General features: G+C 46.3%; 1 protein-coding gene across 2 annotated transcripts in view; it reads right to left on the minus strand.

Moving 5' to 3' along the window:
- Window positions 1-17,992, minus strand: part of ASTN1 (astrotactin 1) — a 315,886-nt gene that overhangs the window by 206,606 nt on the left and 91,288 nt on the right. For both annotated transcript variants that reach the window (XM_012765031.3, XM_012765030.3), the window contains exon 2: window positions 725-912. In XM_012765031.3, the coding sequence (XP_012620485.2) occupies window positions 725-912 (188 nt within the window). The remainder of the gene's footprint in view (window positions 1-724; window positions 913-17,992) is intronic.

Here is a 17,992-nt window from a genome sequence, read left to right on the forward strand (position 1 = left end):
GATACATAAAATATTAAATGAAACAGGGATTTCTCTCTCCACTGGGAAATTCATTGACTTATTTCACAAATATTGATTAAGTATCAACTGGTAATACATATATAAATACAGTAGCACCAAACAAAAACCTCTGCCTGCCACTGTAGCACTTATTTTCCAGTGAGATTCTAGAACACAAGTTCCTGGAATTTTACAAAGAATCTCTTCATTTTCTAGGCTTCAAAATTTTAAATAGAAGAGAGACTGATGGGGCAGTCTCTGGGCTGAGCTAGAGAGAGGAATAGGCATCTACGGGCGCGGCCTTTTCTGTAAGCGGAGAGAAACCCGGGTTGCCGGCCTCGCCTGGCTGGGAGAAGAGGAGAGCGGGCTTGGGAGCAGCGAGCAGCTTGAAGACTCAGTTACTCGACAAATATTTATGGCACAACTATTTAATACTTTAGGATATTCAGATATACTAATGTTACCTCCGATTTGTAAAAGTCACTCCGTATCTAAGCATCTTTCTAGAGAGAACAGTTGGGGAATGGTACCATGCAAACAGCTGCAACTTTTACTTACACCCCAAGTGAAGGCATTTCCCACGAACAGGAAATTCGCTTATGAACATGCTCAATGGTCATTATGGACTTGGGTATGATAACGTAAAGCTACGTCTGTGACACCGAGACTCACTGTCACGGTAACAGAAGCCATGGCAGAGAGGCCGAGGCCGGGCTGCTCTTACCATGACGGAGATGTGGAGGATCCGCAGCTCCTCTTCCGCGGACTCGTGCTGGGGCTCTTCAGTCGGGTCCTGCCCAGGGAGGCTCGGGGCACCATCTTGGTGATGGATGTGGAAAAGCAAAGTGCCATTCTCCAGCCACTGCTGCCTCCAGCGCACCAGAGGGATGTCCTCTGTGTTCCCTGAGATCTCTAGAGGGTAAACACCACAGGCACAGGTAAGAATTTGGACTGGACCAAGTTTTACACCTTTCCAGCCATTGGTACCAATTAGCCAGTTTTGTCTGAAGGCAACAATGGGTTCCACCTGTATATAAAGTCAGACTTTACTGCTGCTCCAAACCTCAAGGAAGGGAAGAGACCCTGAGAAGAAGAGAAGTCTCCCCCACAGACTTCCCACCATAAATTTTGAGCCAGGCTCTCACCCACTGAAAAAAGCTCCGAGGTTAAAATTCAAGTTCTTCCCCTTATTTCTATGATCAATCGCATCCTTTACACAGCTCAGTTTGAATACCTGATAACCCCCTGAGGTAAATACAAGGTTGTTTGCCTCTTGTAAATTTGGAAGTGTGAGTTCTCCAGCAATTACTCCTAGACACACTAGTAAATTTACCAAGGAGAGAGTTGGTAATTACTGTGCAGAGAGCTGGCATTTATGGAATAGTCCTGGGAGGTCACCATACAGCCACTGGGGCAGACAGGTTATTTCTAGAACCACAATCATTTGCTGCATAGTCCACTGGAGATGTTGGATCACTTGCTGTGACAGGCAAAGTAATGTTTTAATTCCCTTTCATTTTTCTCCTCAGTTTTGCAGAGCAGAGGCGGCGTGCATGCGGAGGGCGGGAAGAGGTGGGCCCTTATCACAGACACACTCGCCTGCTTCTCAGGGACCTAATTCAAGGTACTGGATTATCATCAACGGATTAATAGCAAAATGCCAAAACCTGCTTCGCCCTTCGCACTGTAGTGGGCGCTAAGCCAGTGCTGCAGGAGTGCCCGCCCTCTCTCATATTCCTGCGCACTGTCGTGTCAGAGCTGAGACGGCCCACAGTAGAGTGACTGACTAACCACAGCCTCTCCCAAACTTCATTTGGCCCTGGGCCATTTATTCCTTACCAACTAGTCCCACACTAGGGAACTAGTATTCTGCTGAACACACTTTAGCAAACCATCGCTTTCTAAAATCTCATTTTTTAATAGTATGATTTCTTCTCCCAAAATGCATTATCTTTGACCAAAAGCAAAATTCTACAGACATAAAAAAGTTTTAATAAGACCCTTTTAGATATATTCTCATCAAGTACCGCAATCATAAACAGGAAAGCAATTTTAAATATTTATGGAGTTTATAAATATCTTCCAGTATTTGTGGGAGGGCACAAATGATGACTGACTGATTCAATCATTCATTTATTCAACAGAGGGGGAAGTGGTCGCTGGTCCTCGCAGGGTGGGTCTGTGAGAGGGCTTTGCAAGAGCCACAGATCCTCAGCCTGTCCTGAAAGATGCTGACAGGAGTCCCTACCTTGTCCTACCATCCCACAGACCAGGAGGGAGGATGAGTGGGCTGCAAAGACGTGGTGATCATAGCTCTCCTTCATCCTTGGAACCTCTCCCTCGTCACCTAGAGCACTCAGCCCGCGGGTGGCTACGCTCTCCGTGATCTGGGGCGTGGCTGGCACCAGCGCCCAGGAAGCTGCAGTGGGCAGTGGCTATGAGGATGGATGTCCCCCTGTTTTCTGTAGGCACGGCCCATTTGTTAGGTGAGGCAGGGACACAGGCTTCCCCATGCGAAGGAGCTGCCTTTCCACTAAGGACACTTCCAGATTTCCAGGTAAGGCAAACCCCCTGGGCATTTCTCCGGGATGTCTGTGGCGCAGCAGCTGGCAGGTCTCCAGAGGAGGCCCGGCAAGCACAAGCCCACTGCCCACTCGGGCACTGGCCCTGCCAGCCCCTGCCACGCCCCCGCATCAAAGCCGTGGAAGCACACCCTCCTCCACAAGTCGGCGCGGTGGAAACCCATGTCTCCTCACCACAGACACAAAAGCCATTAGCTGTCACAGCTCCTAACACAGCACCTAGTGGCACAACGAAACCACCAGAGCAGCACAGGTCCAGCCTCCTGCCACGTGCGCCCCACCCCAGCCCGGGGTGTGCTCCGAACACATCTGGGTGTCACTCCGTCCTTCCTATAACCATTCACAGAAGATCTCGCACCTCATGCCTCTAAAGCATTTAGCAAACCAGATTCTGTTTCCCAGGAGATCCTTATCAAGTAGGTCAGGCTCCTTACCTCTGTTCTGACTGTGGAAGCAAAGGCAAGGAAATACCTAGGCCAAGGTCATCCCCGTCTGAAATAAAACAGAGACTGAGACAGAAGAACTATCAGATCCCCTCCAGCCCCAGCACACGCGCCAGACCAACGACCTCAGAACAGGCGTGGGGAGAGGAGGCACTGGAGTGGAAACCCATGTGCTCCTTCAGGACCTTGTTGCAAAATTTTGATTTTTTTGCGCAACATCTTAGTATGCCATGATTTCTTTTAAAACTGGGATATAATTCACATACCATAGAATCACCTTTTCAAAGTATATAATTCAATAAAGTTGTGCAACCACTACCACTGCCTAATTCTAGAACATTTCATCAGCTCAAAAAAAGCACCATATCCATCAGCAGTCCGAGACTTTTCCTGAGCAGAAGGTGTTCTGCTACAGTGTCCCAGCCATGGTGGCACCAAGGAAGGAACAGGGCACGGGGGGTTGACAAAGCTCCATGTGGAGGTGGGCTGAGAGCACAAAGTCTCTGGCCTTGGCTTCTAGGCCAACCCTCTGAACCTCTCCTTGGGTTACTCCTGCCCATTTCTGTGGATGTGAGATCGTGATTTGGCCCTGATTAGACTCACCATGGAGGGCAAAGGGCGAAGGAAAGAGGGCACCATGCCGGCCAAGGGTGCATGCTATCTTTTAGTTTCAAGATAAATGCCAACTGATAGCTCCTTCCTTGGCTTTTTTCCCTTCTCCTAGAAGTGCTAAAATGCTAAACCAGGAACTTATTTGCTTATGCTATATCTGGCCTGGGTCAAGCAATAAAAAAACCACACAGGGCACTGTGAATGTCTGGCGAATTTCTTCACCAATGGGTCCGAGATCACAGCTTGGAACATCAATGTAATCATGCTGGTCTGGACGTTGGCAGAACAGCTCAAGAAGAGGAAATGCTCAGAAGTTGCTTTGCCAATGCAAGCCTGCCCTGAGACTCGCAAGAAGCAGATCTGGGAGGTGATGAAATCGTTACTGCAGTTTAAGGCCTGCTGAGGGCTGTCAGTGAGGCTCAGAAGAGCCTTGACCACAGCGTGCTGAATAAAGTCAGTGCCCACAGGGTCCTACACAGTCATCTCAAGACACCACAGGTGGCAGGAGCGCCGATGCCAGCATCACACTGAGGGCCTGAGCCCTCTGGAAAGTTAAAGCTGCCCTGACTTTTAGCACATCCCTTCTTCCCCTCCACAAACCTCACATCCCTCAGCACCTCCCAGCATCGTGGAACTGCCTGGAACACAAGGAAACCAGGGGCTCATTTGTTCTTACAGACAGTAAGTACTTTTGGAGCACACTATATTTGCCACATTCAAGAAATTGTGCTGTGTGGTCCCCACTCTCAAGGAGCTTTCAATCTGATAGGAAACTTCATACGCGGCTAAGAACAAGTACTCTAAGAAGGAATGGCAGTGCTGAGTGGGAGGGCGGAACCTGGCTGGGCAAAAGCGAATGGGAAAGAATAAAATGGGAAAGAATGTTGGAGAGGCAATTCCAGCTGAAGAGAGCAGTGTGCACAACGGAACAGAGGGTGATGCATGTTTGCAGAACTACAGGAGGTCTTGTTAAGCGGCAGGGGGAGGACTGGGAGAAAAGTAGCTGGGGACAGAAGCTAAAAATGCAGATTGGCGTCAGCTGTGAACATTGTGAACACCAGTTTAAGGAGTTCAGAGCTAATGGAAAGTCACCCACAGTTAGTTAAGCAGAGGAGTGAACTAAGCCACAACTTACAATGGGCAGGAAGACCAGGAAAGAGAATGGCATTCAAACCGGACTCAATCGGGGTGTCACTGCGACTCTGATCCTAGACTCCGCAGAGAGTAAAATAGTGAACTAGGGCTCAGGAGGCCTAGGCATGGACTGAGTAACCATGAATGAGATGCCTTGCTTTGAGTTTTCTCATCTATATAAGGAGGATCTGCGTAAAATAACTTCAAGATTCTGTTGTAACTTTGACATTCCATGGTTCTAGGTCCAAAAGGGTGTGCCTCACAAGGCCGCCTACGCAGCTAAGTTCGATGTCTCAGATAACGTGCAGCCCTCTCTCAAGTCTGACCTATACTCCACCCCTCTTTTCCCTCTGCACATAGGGCGGACAGGCTTGGGAGGATTTGATCAGAGCCAGGCCCATCTTCACACTGGCCCCAGGCTGGTACAGATACATGGCCTCTGAGAAAGAAATCTTAGAGCTTCTGTAGCGATAGAGAACTAGAAGGATTACACCTTGGGCAGGGAAAGCCTCAGCAGAGCATAACCTGGAATACAGAAAGGCAGAGGGAAGGAGAATGACATAGAATCACGCTTACATTAGCCTTAGTCATTGTTCTAATGTTAGCTTGTGGGTTGTGAGTTTTTACCATGTCCTTTTGTGGGGTTAGCTTAGGAATCTGAAACTTTGCTGCAAAAATTCTTCTTCCAGGCATTGTAACTTCCCCAAACCGTCCAAGAGCCTTCTTCCTTCTTTGGGCATCCTGTCACGCTGAGATTCCCTAAGCAAACTGAGCCGCTAAGAAAGCATATCATGTCAGAATCAGAATTTCCCCAAAATACAACTTCATTGAGGACCAGATCATGATGCCATCTTTCAAAGAATTTGGCAATTTAAATGCAAATGTGGATTTGAACTGGGGCAATTTTCAAGGTCCTTTAATTCCCCGAATGCTCAGAGTGGCTTAGAGCAGTCCTGGCATTCTAGGGCCCTTTTTCCCTCCTGGTGAGGCTGAGTTTCAAGCTGAACCCAGCTGAGTAGTAATGAGGTTGCTGCGGTTGCCGAGGTCAAGGCATGAGAGGCACTGACCAGTCTGTTTTCAGCTGCATGTCGAGGACACCTGATGAACTGTCCCTGCACTGCCCCAAGGTTGAGGCTGACAGCTCTGAGGGCCTCTGCTGACTACTGAAAGGCCTTGCTGCGAGCAGGACTTTCAAACTTGCTGTTGGTCTAGAACCATTCATCCAAATCAAATCTAAAAGTTTCTGAAGGCGTTACCCAGATCAGGGTTAGAAAAGATTTGGATCAGGTGGAGAACAAATAAAATCCACTACTCTGGAGGGCCCCTGGCACTGGGGGGTGGGAGGATGTCCATGGGTTATTACCCGTGCTTGGTTGTTTTTCAATGTTATTAAATGTGGTATTATGAATAGCCCTATATTCTTTGTGAAAGAATTATAAGGGAAAAAGCACATCTTTAAAAATAGCATCCAGCTACACCTTCACCCTATGCTATTTCAGTGGCCATTATGAGTTTCTTTATGTGATAAAGATTCAGCTCAGAACTTTAGCAGTGATAAGCCTACCATCTAAAACCAAGAATAACAAATGGGTCTTGTCTATCAGATAGTGACTATCATTAAGGTTACCAAGGATAGGCCTATGATAGAACTACCCCCCTTTTCTTCTGTTCTTTTTTTCTGCTTTTCTTTTTCCCCCTCTAATTTCAGGGTTTGAAAGATATTGATGGTAGGTCTAGTTTCCCACATGGTTTCGTAATGGTCTTCTGGCTGAAACTATTAACAGTAGTATTAACTTTCAACAGCTTTGTAAGAAAATAACCTGCTTAAGTCAGGGGTTAATAGCAGCAGGGGATCACTAATTATCCTGCAAATCTTCACCTTAGTATCAAACGTGACCCAGGTCTTTAACGTCTCTAGAACGGCACCCTCTAAGGGCCCTGACTTGTTTCATCAACATAATGACAGCAGCACACTCATGTCCTGGCCATCTGTGAAGAAAGACGAGGGACAGACAAAAACTAGACAAAGGAGAAGGATGCAGAGAAAAAGGACAAAGTCAAGAGAAGTAAGGAAATGAGACTAGCCAGAAAAACAATGGCCCTTGGGCTGAGTTGGCCAGGCCTCCACACCTCTCACCAGAGGGGCCATCTGGTATGGGGCTCTGAACTGACACAATCCTATATCCCAGAGTGAAAGCCACATAAAACAGGGCACCCTACTGGGCCTGAAGTCAACCAGCACAGGTGTCAGGACACTGATCGTCTGCATGAAGTTTGTGCCTATCTAGGCCTGGCAAAGTGAACGGCAAAATGGGAGCTGGCACAGCCAGCAAATTCTTTTGTGAAGATGTTTGGAGACCAACTGGGAGTGGAGCCCTCATTGTGGTTCCTGTGTTCAACTCTGCCTGCCATGGAGCTGCTTCCTCTCATTTCATTCCCACTCCTCCGCCTCCAAACAGGCTTCAGCAATGGCCATAGAACTATGTGGAACAAGGGTTTAGAGCAAAATATCTTAAAATTTCAGAAATCTCTCACCCAATAGAAGCACAGGAGGTTCATTTTTCAAGTAACTAGAACCTTCTTGACCTGCTGGGATTTGGAATAGAAATTTCCACTTGTGGCCAGGTGAAGGATAATTGAATCTCTATATCCCCTGCTTGGTGACATTTGCCCTCAATGGCAAAAACAACAGAGACGCAAACATAAATGATCCAGTGATGAGAAACGGAATGGTAGATTAGAGAGGGCATTGGTCAGGAAGCCTAGAGAACAGGGCTGCTGTAATCTCTCTGGAGCTCACTTTTCTTATCTTTGAATCATGGAATTAGAAAGTCTCTCGGAACTCTCCAACTCTAACCATGGCATTCAATGACACAAAACCAGACAAGACGCTTGGCTCCACTTAGACTCCAAATCAGGTGCAGGCTGAGTATATTTCCAGTGGAGGGTCCCCAATAAGAAAAAAACCATCCACATATAAATGCTCTTATATGGTTTCCCATAAGTTATTAACCTTTGATCAATTATGTTTATCAGGATAAGGGAAGCTTGATCTCTCTTGGTGGCCCCACCAATATCCCTTTATAGAGCTATACTCTAAAAATCAGAAATGTTAACTTCCTTTAAAGCTGCCCACCCACCCACTTCTTTTTCAGAAGAGACTAAGATAAACTAAAATGAACCAACACAGGAAGCAGAGTGATGAGAGAAAGAAAATAAGCACCCCAGAGAGTCCATAATATGTTGTCTCCGGGGGCAGTCAGGGTGGGAGCTGCAGGAAGCAGAGGGTGGCTTTCAAATCAGCCTTGATGGAAAGCAGTGAAGCTTTCTATGGATGCTGCTGGAAGTAGGTCAGTCCGCGCTACTCTGTGCTGGCATGAATAGCAATCGAGCAACTACACGAACATTCTATTTACCTAGCCATGGAGATGAAAACATTCCTGTGGGGGAAGAATGCAGCCAAAAGGTTCTGACACAAGCAGAGAGATGAGGAGGCATTCAAATGGCTTGTGATCTCATCCAAAATGATTTGCTTGTTCCTACCACCGTGTTTCTCTGGATCTTTTCAAATCTCTGTAAAGAGTTTATCCACATGATACTCATTAAAGTCTCATTTGAAAGGGAAAAAAAAAAAAAAGCTCAAAGCTCTTTGAGAAAGGCAGGGTTATCTGAGCCACAGATGTATCGGTAAAGATTTTTTACATATATCTATTTCCATTCTCCACTGCCACTCAACTGACCTTTGTAAATTGAGATAATGGTGTGCATTTAACAAAATCTGACATCAAGCGAGATGGGTAATAATATTTAAACTCCATAATGTTAAAATATGTATTTACAGATCATTTCATACATCATAATAAGAATAAGTCATTTTGAAGGCTGAGGTTTTACAATTGGAATTCTGATTTGAGCTTTGCAAGTCTTTGGGGTCCACTTCCCTGTAGTGAGGAATTGGAAGCAACATGGACACCTGGGTTTTGGAAAGCCGGAACACTGGTTGCAGGGTGATTACAAGGAAACTGCCTACTAGGCCCTTTGAGAGCTCTGTTCATTCTAACTCCTCTCTCTTATGCTCTTGGTCTTTCATTAACAAAGAGTTTGTATTTCTTATTATTCACTGATCCTGAACTATTTCAATAATTCCCCCGCTATGGCTTTTGCTTTATAAAATGAATGCAAAAAGGAACTGATAATGACAAAATATCACCTATTAATGACTTTCAAAAGGAGAATAAATAGCCTGTTGTTTGTCCTAAACAATCTTGATTCATCTCCATTTCTAATTAGTCCTCATCCGCTTATATTTCTGTTCTTATCATCTATGAATCAACAAGTAATGATGTACCCATTATGTACTGGCCCTGCCAATAAGCTCTTTCAATATTCATGAGCTAACTTCACCCTCAATGGCCATATAATGTTAGTATTTATATCCCTATTTTACAGATGAGGAACTTGAGTTCCAGAATAGTCAACCTACTTGACAAAGTTCACCCAGTTAGTAAATACTAGAATGGGAGAGGGACCTAGGTCTCCTGGTTTTAAGGCCACGGCTCCCTTTCACTATCTCAACATCCATTCCTTTACTCTCCAAATCTCAGTCTCAGGATAACACAAGCAAAGTGTTTAGCAGTATCTGGCCTTTAATGAACAATAAACATCAATATTATCATCATCATTATTAACTCTGTGTTTGTTGTTGTCATTATTAATATCATTCACATAAATCCTAAAATTGAGCAATAACCTTAGGCAGACTTAAGCAAATAAATGGCTCCAGCTGCATAAAAGTCTTCACCAGTCCAGGAAGTGTAAGTCCAGGAATCAGCTCAGTTCCAGTTGAGGAACCTGGGCCAAGTCATATTTGTTCATTTCTGTAAGTGCTCGTCAGCAAATGGAACATTTTTAGATATCTGATAGAGCTCCACTTATACCATCTTCGCTTTAAGACCCAACTACCGGGGCTTTCACAGAGCGATGCCATGCTGTCCGTGCCCATCCAAGGCTGGCATGCAAGGCCAGCCCCAGGGAGCTTGTTGGCAGGCACTTAGCAACACATTCATGAATTAAAATGAGCAGGTCCTTCCAGAGAGACCTGGGAGGGTTAACTGTGGTCAAGGAAGAGGGAAGGAGCAAATGGAGGCAATATTAAAATAACAGCTAAGCTTTCTTCAGTTGTGAACGGAGCCCTTCTTTGCAGACTATCTGTATAAACACCCCGCTATCATAAATGCCAGAGGCACCGCACTCAAGTAGGACCTTCCATTCTCATTGTCACCCCGGGAAACAAGGTTTTCCCTCAAATTCCCACAGACATGTGAACTTACTAACGCAGTGCTGACCACGAACACTGCCTTCACGGACATGCACGTGGTTCGGGAACCCGAGGCTGGAGGGCAGTCATTTCTCCAGGCTCTTCCCTCCAAACCATCTTCTTCCACAGAAAAGGGACCTACGTGATCTCTACGGTCCCTTCTCACTCTAAAATTCTCTGATTTTATTTTATTTACTTATTTTTTATCTCCCTGTGGTCTGTAATTGCTGTCTGGGGGCTGGGCCTCAAGTTCCTTCAGAGTGAAGATGAGATGTGATAATAATCTTAGGTCTCTGCCGAGTTATTCAGCCTGAGAAAGTGGAGTGGAGAGGGAATTGCACAAAGCTCAAGCATATCAAAAGTCCATTGCCACTGCTGTGTTACAACTGGCAAAGGCCTTTCTTGTCAAGGCCACTTTTCATTCATCAGTCCTGTGTGGTAGATCTTAGAGAAGTACAAGCAGAAGGCCAAGGAGGGTAGCTGATGATTTCAAGGGTTAGAGCTAAGGAGATGGAGATAGCAGGATTCAATCCCAGCCTCTGACTCCTAGCACAGTGCTCTATCAGACTGCGCTGTCTACCAAAGCATGATTTCCCTTACACAGGGAAATCATGAGCCACTGTGCTCACATTTCAGCGTAATGAATTAGATACACAGAAGATATACATCAATAGTGAACATTGCCAGGATTTTGAAGAATTTGGGCTTATAGACTCAGGAATGGAATTGAGTTATTAGCCATTCACACTAGCGTGCAAATCATATGGCAATCTTATGAGATTTCACTGTGACAGGCTGCCCTGAAGGATCGGATCTGCTTAGTCCTTGCTTCTAGATACTGGTCCGAAGACTCTGCACACTACCTTGGGCCGTTTCTGCAGGTTAATTTGTGTGACTTCTCACTACAGAAGGGGTTAAGATGCTCTCTAAATGACCCGACAGACATATCCCCCTGGACATGCTGATCTAGCCATCTAGTTTCTGACGAGTGATTTAAAAGAAATACAGGTCACTTGATTGCTCAGGTGTGCTGCCGCTCAGCTGGGAATAACCAACATGTGCAGGACCTCTCCTTTATTATCGCCCTTTCTGCATTTTCTATTGGTTCTGAAGCCCTCCCTCCTCAACAAGCCCCCACACAGACGCACTTTAAGGTGCTGGCGTGGGAAATGGGAGCACGCGTGCCCCACGAAGGGCGTGTGGCAGAGAGCAGGGCATCTGTGTGCCATTTCCCACTCACTGGTTGTGCCACTCTGCACGCCTTGCTTCCTCTATCCCTTCCCTGTGCGGGTCACTGCATTGCTGTGCGCCCGAATCACCGTGTGTTTACGTCCTCGTGTACACTCCACAGTAACTCTGGCCTATTAGTTAGAGGCTGCAACTGAAACAGTGTTACTTGAGTTTGGTGAAATGAAAAAAAGTGCTGGGTTTCCTGTAGCCAAAAAGGCATAGTGCCGTGCCAGGGGACTCTGTCCTCCCTGCTATGACCGTGACAGTGAGGCCAGGCTCAGCTACTTAGCAACCAACGCTGTCTTTTTCATTTATAAACAGCTCAGTATCTTTTTTGTTTTATTTACTACACCTGTATATTCTGATTGGGTACAGAGCGTTGGAAGCCAGCAGTCGGATATGTGGGGGGTAAGGTCACACGCACTGCACTGTGAGGTATGCGAATCACGTCCCTTGGTCTTTGCCTTCTATCAGTCCTGATAGAGACTCATTCACATGTCTTTCGTCCTTATTTGGTTACTGCATCTAGTATGCGTCAGGATTTTTATTCTCCCTTCACAGGACCACACCTACTTCCTCCCAATTTCACAGCCAGCTCTGCGCGCTCTCAGTTCAATAAATGCATTCCCTAGAGTGGAGTCATAAAATATTGCAGAAATAAGAATTCTAACATCAGTCGGAGGCAAGGCTTCTGTAGGTACTGCCCCTGAAATCTTTATGCCTCAGTTTCTCCATCTTCCAAAAATGGGGAAAATAAAAACATCAACATCACAGGGCTATTAAAGTGAAAGTGCATATGGAAACACTTAGAAATATGAATTATTGTTATTATTAATATTAACATTATCATTAAAGATTAGTGACAAAAATACTATAATGACTTACTTTATTCCTGGTTATAAAAAATTAATATGGTTCTACGTAAGTGTAGAGTACAGTTAGATTTCCCATGTCCTTCGTAAAGACATTTTGTTCTCCTTTTTCATCCAGGACTTAATACAATCAACTGGGCTGATGTTTTCAGAGAATGATTTTAATGAACTCTAGGTTATTTTTCTAAATCATTAATGATGTGGCAGAGATCCTTTTAGTATAACTATAGCTGGAGTCTTTATCTGTGAGGGCATTACCTCGGAGTTGGTCACAGGAAAATCACCTGCCTCTCTTCTGCCTTCTAACACAGATTCTTATGATCCTCTTACAGTCTGTCTCCATGAACGTGATTTTTTTAGTATGTGAATTCAGTATTATCTAAATCTTTTATAAAGACTGTTAATTACACTGCTTTCATAACTGAGGCTTCATGCTCACAAATATTGTGGTAACTTACCATTTTTTAAAAAATAGATTTTAAAGGTAGAACCTGCCAAACGCCTTTTGAAAATGTAAGTTGGTACCCTGATCAATATGTACAGTACACACTTAGAGAACATTCCTCATTCAGGATTGCTTTCTCTTTACAGATTCCCACCCTTATTATTCCCCACCACCAATATGCCCAGCTCACGCGCCAGGGCTAGTGTCACTCAGTGTGGAGTGTCCGCGCCGGCCCGGGCTAGTGTCACTCAGTGTGGAGTGTCCGCGCCTGGGCTAGTGTCACTCAGTGTGGAGTGTCCGCGCCTGGGCTAGTGTCACTCAGTGTGGAGCGTCCGTGCTAGTGTCACTCAGTGTGGAGCGTCCCCGCCCGCACTAGTGTCACTCAGTGTGGAGCGTCCCCACCCGCACTAGTGTCCCTCAGTGTGGAGCGTCCGAGCCCACACTAGTATCACTCAGTGTGGAACGTCCCCGCCCGCACTAGTGTCACTCAGTGTGGAGCGTCCGCGCCCCCACTAGTGTCACTCAGTGTGGAGCGTCCCCGCCCGCGCTAGTGTCACTCAGTGTGGAGCGCCCGGGCTAGTGTCACTCACTGTGGAGCATCCGCGCCCGCGCTAGTGTCACTCAGTGTGGAGCGTCCCCGCCCGTGCTAGGGTCACTCAGCATGGAGAGTCCGCACTCGCGCTAGTGTCACTCAGTGTGGAGCGTCCCCGCCCGTGCTAGTGTCACTCAGTGTGGAGCGTCCCCACTCGCGCTAGTGTCACTCAGTGTGGAGCGTCCCCACTCGCGCTAGTGTCACTCAGTGTGGAGAGTCCTCGCTAGTGTCACTCAGTGTGGAGAGTCCGCGCCCGCGCTAGTGTCACTCAGTGTGGAGCGTCCGCTCTCGCCTTAGTTTCACTGGGTGTGGCGTGTCCACGAATCTCGGCCATCAGCTTCAGCAGAGTGCCTTGCTGCGGCGCAGAGTCCTGACCACGGGCCTTCGCCGGGGAGGGCCGCACCAGGTGCCCGAGGCCGCCTTCCCACCTTTACCTCTGGAGTCCTTCAGGATGACGGGGCTGTCTCATACGGCTCCAGGAAGTGAACTCTTCTTATTTGGTTACCTGATTTGGAATATTCTTAATATTCACTATTACTTGTTTTAATACTTTAGTTTCAGAAGGTAACTTGCTTATTGAGATATCATAAATTCTTCAATAAAAACTGAAAAAAATGTATTCCATCAGTTACTTTTCTTATTTTTTCCTTCCACAATCACACTTGACCTTAGCAAAAGGCCAAGAAGTGATTCCTTCCACAATCCTAAAAGAATTTGGGGGTCTTCTGACTAGCATCATCCTCACAAAATATGAGGATCTCTTACACCTTTGATGGTTACAAATATCTATTTTGTCTCCATTTCTATTTAACACCCATTGTTTCATACCTAGTCATTTAACAATCTATTCAAGTTTTCCAAGTTCTCGGTTTTTTTTAAAAAAAGATATTTAAAAGTTTCCATTTGTCCAAAACATGTACTTTGTTTTCTTTGCCAGAAGTTTCCTTAGTCATTTAAAGGAAGCACGATATCCCACTTTGGGTTAACTTAGGTTTCTCATAAAAAGCTAGACCTGGATTTGGCGGGAGAAAAGTTTCTGGAATAAATATTGCTTTTCCTTTTCTGGGCAAACCTTTTGATGGTAGATGCGGGATGCCCAAACTACAATAGAAATCCCTCATGCCATCCCGGTCCTCACAGTTGCAAAGCCACCCTGCCTCACCTCCGGAGGGAGACAAACTGAGCAGCAAGTCCAGCCTCACCAAGATGGAGGGCCGGTGGTGTGAGGAGGGATGGGAGAGGAAAGATGCTTCCCGTCTAGAGTTTCCACGACTGTGTTATGGATGATAGAGCTGAGATGAGGGGACTTTGAAAAGTAGCTGGCTCTGCCTCTTTAATTACCCTGTCTAGAAAGAAAGTCTGTCATCAGGGCCAGAGACTGGCTATGCTCAAGAGATTGATTGAAGAAAGGGACTTTTTCACCCAATCTCAATTGCTTCAGTTTTCCTGGAATTGAGGCAGGCCATAAACCCATCAGTGACTCAAGAAAATTGAAGCAATTAAGTCACAGGTGTGCGTATTTGTCACATTAATGATGGATCTGTGTTAATGTAAGTCACAGAAGGCTTCCGCACGGCACGCTCACTTCCACTGGGACGAAACTCCGCAAGAAGGTGCTGCGACTCCATAATGCTGATATGGGGGTCCCCGCTCCCGCCCCCCAAAGTGCCCGGCCCAGTGCTGGCTGGGGGTGCTCTGCCACCGCCGCTGCGATGCAATCGAATTATTTCAGGGATGCTTAATGTGACTCAGGTGAAGACCACGCTGGTTAAAGATACCCAGGTAGACGCGGGAGCACCGCTTGCAGGCATGACTTCAGAGTCGGACGGTCCTGGTTTGAATATCAGCCTTTCTGCTTCATACGGGCTCATCTTGAACAGGTTGTTTCAGCCCAGTAAGGATTATAATATCTACTTAATGACGTTAGTTGTTGTGAGGAGGAAATAAAGTAATAACGTAAAGCTCTAAATTCAGTGTCCCCCTGGTTTTGGTTACTTTCATGATTTCTCCTTTTCTGATCTTGGAAACGTTTTAGCTGGTAGAAATTATTTTCTAGTCTTCCTTCCAGGCTGCCAGACGGCTTCAGAGTGAGGGGCGGCGAGGCTGAGGCGGTGGGGAGCCTGCAGGCCGCCGGCAGCCCTGCCCCCTCCGCTGGGGCCTCGCCTCGGCCCTTCCCTCGGCCAGGGTCGCCTCGCCCAGCGCAGCAGTGCCCTCCACGTGGCCCGGCACAGCGGATGAGAGGAGACGGGCTGCGGGCCATGTGGACGGGGAGCACGGGAGGGCCAGGCACATCGCAGGCGCAGAGCTGGGAGCTCGCGGGGACGGCGCGGACGGGGCCTGCCCGTGGGGCCACTTCAAGCTGGAGAGTGGCGGTAACAGGAAAGCTAGGTGAGCAAAAGCTCTGAGGTAGAGAGGGCCGTGGGGAGCGGAGGAGCCGCCAGGTGAGGGGCTGGGAGAGCAGCAGGAGCAGACACGCCGCGGGGTCCCCAAAGCCCGGCCCGCGACCCCCTGCCGGTCCGCCTCCACCTGCCTTGAGGCGTGGCAGGTGCAGGCCCCTGTGCCTCCCTTCTTGTGCTGCCACTGCCTCTCGCCGCCGCGTGCGCGTCCTAAGGAAGAGTCCCCACCCCGAAGTGACTTGAGGAGTCCTGCGCACTGCACTCAAAGGAGCCCCAGCTGCGGCCCTCCAGGGCTCTGCGTGCTCAGGAGCGGACTCTGGCCCTCACTCCACCGCCTTGATCACAGCACCCCACAGATGCCCCTCTGATCCTGTCACACTTTACAGAAAAGTATTTCCCCCCAAACAACGGGTAAATATACGCTCCTCTACATGTGAGAAACCATAAAGAAACCTTTGTTTAGACAATAAGAGAGTAAACCAGATCCCAGAATTCTTCACTATCGTGTCTTTTCAAAGTCTAGGTATGGCCCTAAAGTCTATTGGTAATATGTACATACATATATTTTGCATCTGCAAAATGGAAGTCATGATGGCAACAACAGGGTCCAACCACAATATGCCGTGTGTGTAAGGTCATACAAACACACAGGTAGATAATGATGCTGAAAAGGAAATACATTCTTTTTTATTACGAAAGAAAGGATTTTCCTTTGCCAACCCACATAATAATGAGGAAAGAAACAAACCAAAAAAAGCACTGTACAGGACAGCTAAAATCAGAATTTGATAAAATATCCTACTTCTAAAGGGATACTGTCATGTAAAAAAAAATCAGTTTGAGTAGAGAAAAATATGGTTTGTTTATTAGTTTTGCTCCTAATGCCAACAAATGGACTTCAATCTGAAATGGCTTTTGAAATCAAATTTGCCGTTCTCCAATTCTGCAACTTACTCTTTATGCTAATTTGTCTGCACCTGCAGGGACAAAGAAACTGGCAGCACCGAGCCTGAGATCCAGGAAGAAAAAGCAGCACAAAGATTCAGGAAATGAAACCAGGACTAAATCACATTAGGTGTATAAAGGTTGGACTTTTTATAAAACAAGGAAGGGATGGATTGGATGTCTGAGAGAGTATTCTGCCTGTGGAAAATGCCAGAGCCTTGGTGAGGGAGCTGCTGTCTTTCGCAGGCCCCAGGAGAAGGGGGTGCGGGGCACCACAGAGGCCAACCACTGGGCCAAGAAGGTCTCTTGGCCTTCAGATCCCTGGATCATCACAGTTATTGTCAAAATATCTTAAAGAGTTTCTTCCTTCAGGAATTTAGCCTAAAGGGTTAGGGTTAATTGTCCCTTCCTATTTAAAAATCTCTTTTGTGGGAGCTCTATTTTGAAAGAAGAAATGCCATGATTTTAAAGAGAAGACCCCGTCACTGTTTCCCATTGCCCTGTATTCTGGGCCCTCAAGGCCCTCGAGCATCTCCCTTCTGCTGTTTTCTGCCATGCAGCCTTCAGGTGTGGTCTAAGGATGTCTGGAGAGCAAATCGAGTCTCCCAGTCATCCTGAAACTGGAGGACCAGGACGCAAGTACTGCAAAAGGACTCAGATACTGTCCTCATTTCACAGATGTTCAACCCTTCAACAGCATAAAATCCACACCCCCACTTAAATTGCAACAAAAGCTCAGAGAGTTAAGTGTTGAGTCCAAGGTTACACAGGGCATTAGCTCATAAGAAACCGAGAGGAAAAGAATCCCAAACCAGGCCTCTTTGTGTTATACTGCCTTTCAAAAACCTAGAAAAAAATCGAAAATGTGATTTTTATATTTTAGGATGCTTCTACTTTGACTATTTTATCTGCTGCTCTGTCCAGTATATTTAATTTTAGATTTTCTGCATTATATAAAGCGCTATCAAAATTCAAGTTCTATCAATAGTTGGTAACTGTTGAGGTCCAATGAATGCTGTGAATGCTGTGTGTTCAATGCTCAAGCAAAAATGTCAATTTTCACCTTGGAGTTATTAGACCTAGGGAAAAAAATCAATTGGGCACGTAAAATGCTCAACATCCACACATCTACTGTCCTTCCTCTCCTAAGCAGCTCTTATTCCTTTTTTTTTTTTTTTTTTTTGGCTCCATTACCAGGTGTAGAAGAATGCAGGCATCACAGCCCTTAGCAAAAGCTGTTTAAATTTAAATAAAATGGGGATCAATTTTTTACCCACTGTTTGACTTTCATTAGACTACCTGTCTTATTTCCTTTAGACCCATACTAGTTGGTCTTAGAGAAATAAAGGTACTTTTTTGGTTAGTAATTGCATAAAATGCATTTCTGTAGCAAACAACACAAACTCATTGGGAAGTGACTCTTT

The sequence above is a fragment of the Microcebus murinus genome, chromosome 2, assembly GCF_040939455.1.
Source record: "Microcebus murinus isolate Inina chromosome 2, M.murinus_Inina_mat1.0, whole genome shotgun sequence".
NCBI lineage: Eukaryota > Metazoa > Chordata > Mammalia > Primates > Cheirogaleidae > Microcebus > Microcebus murinus.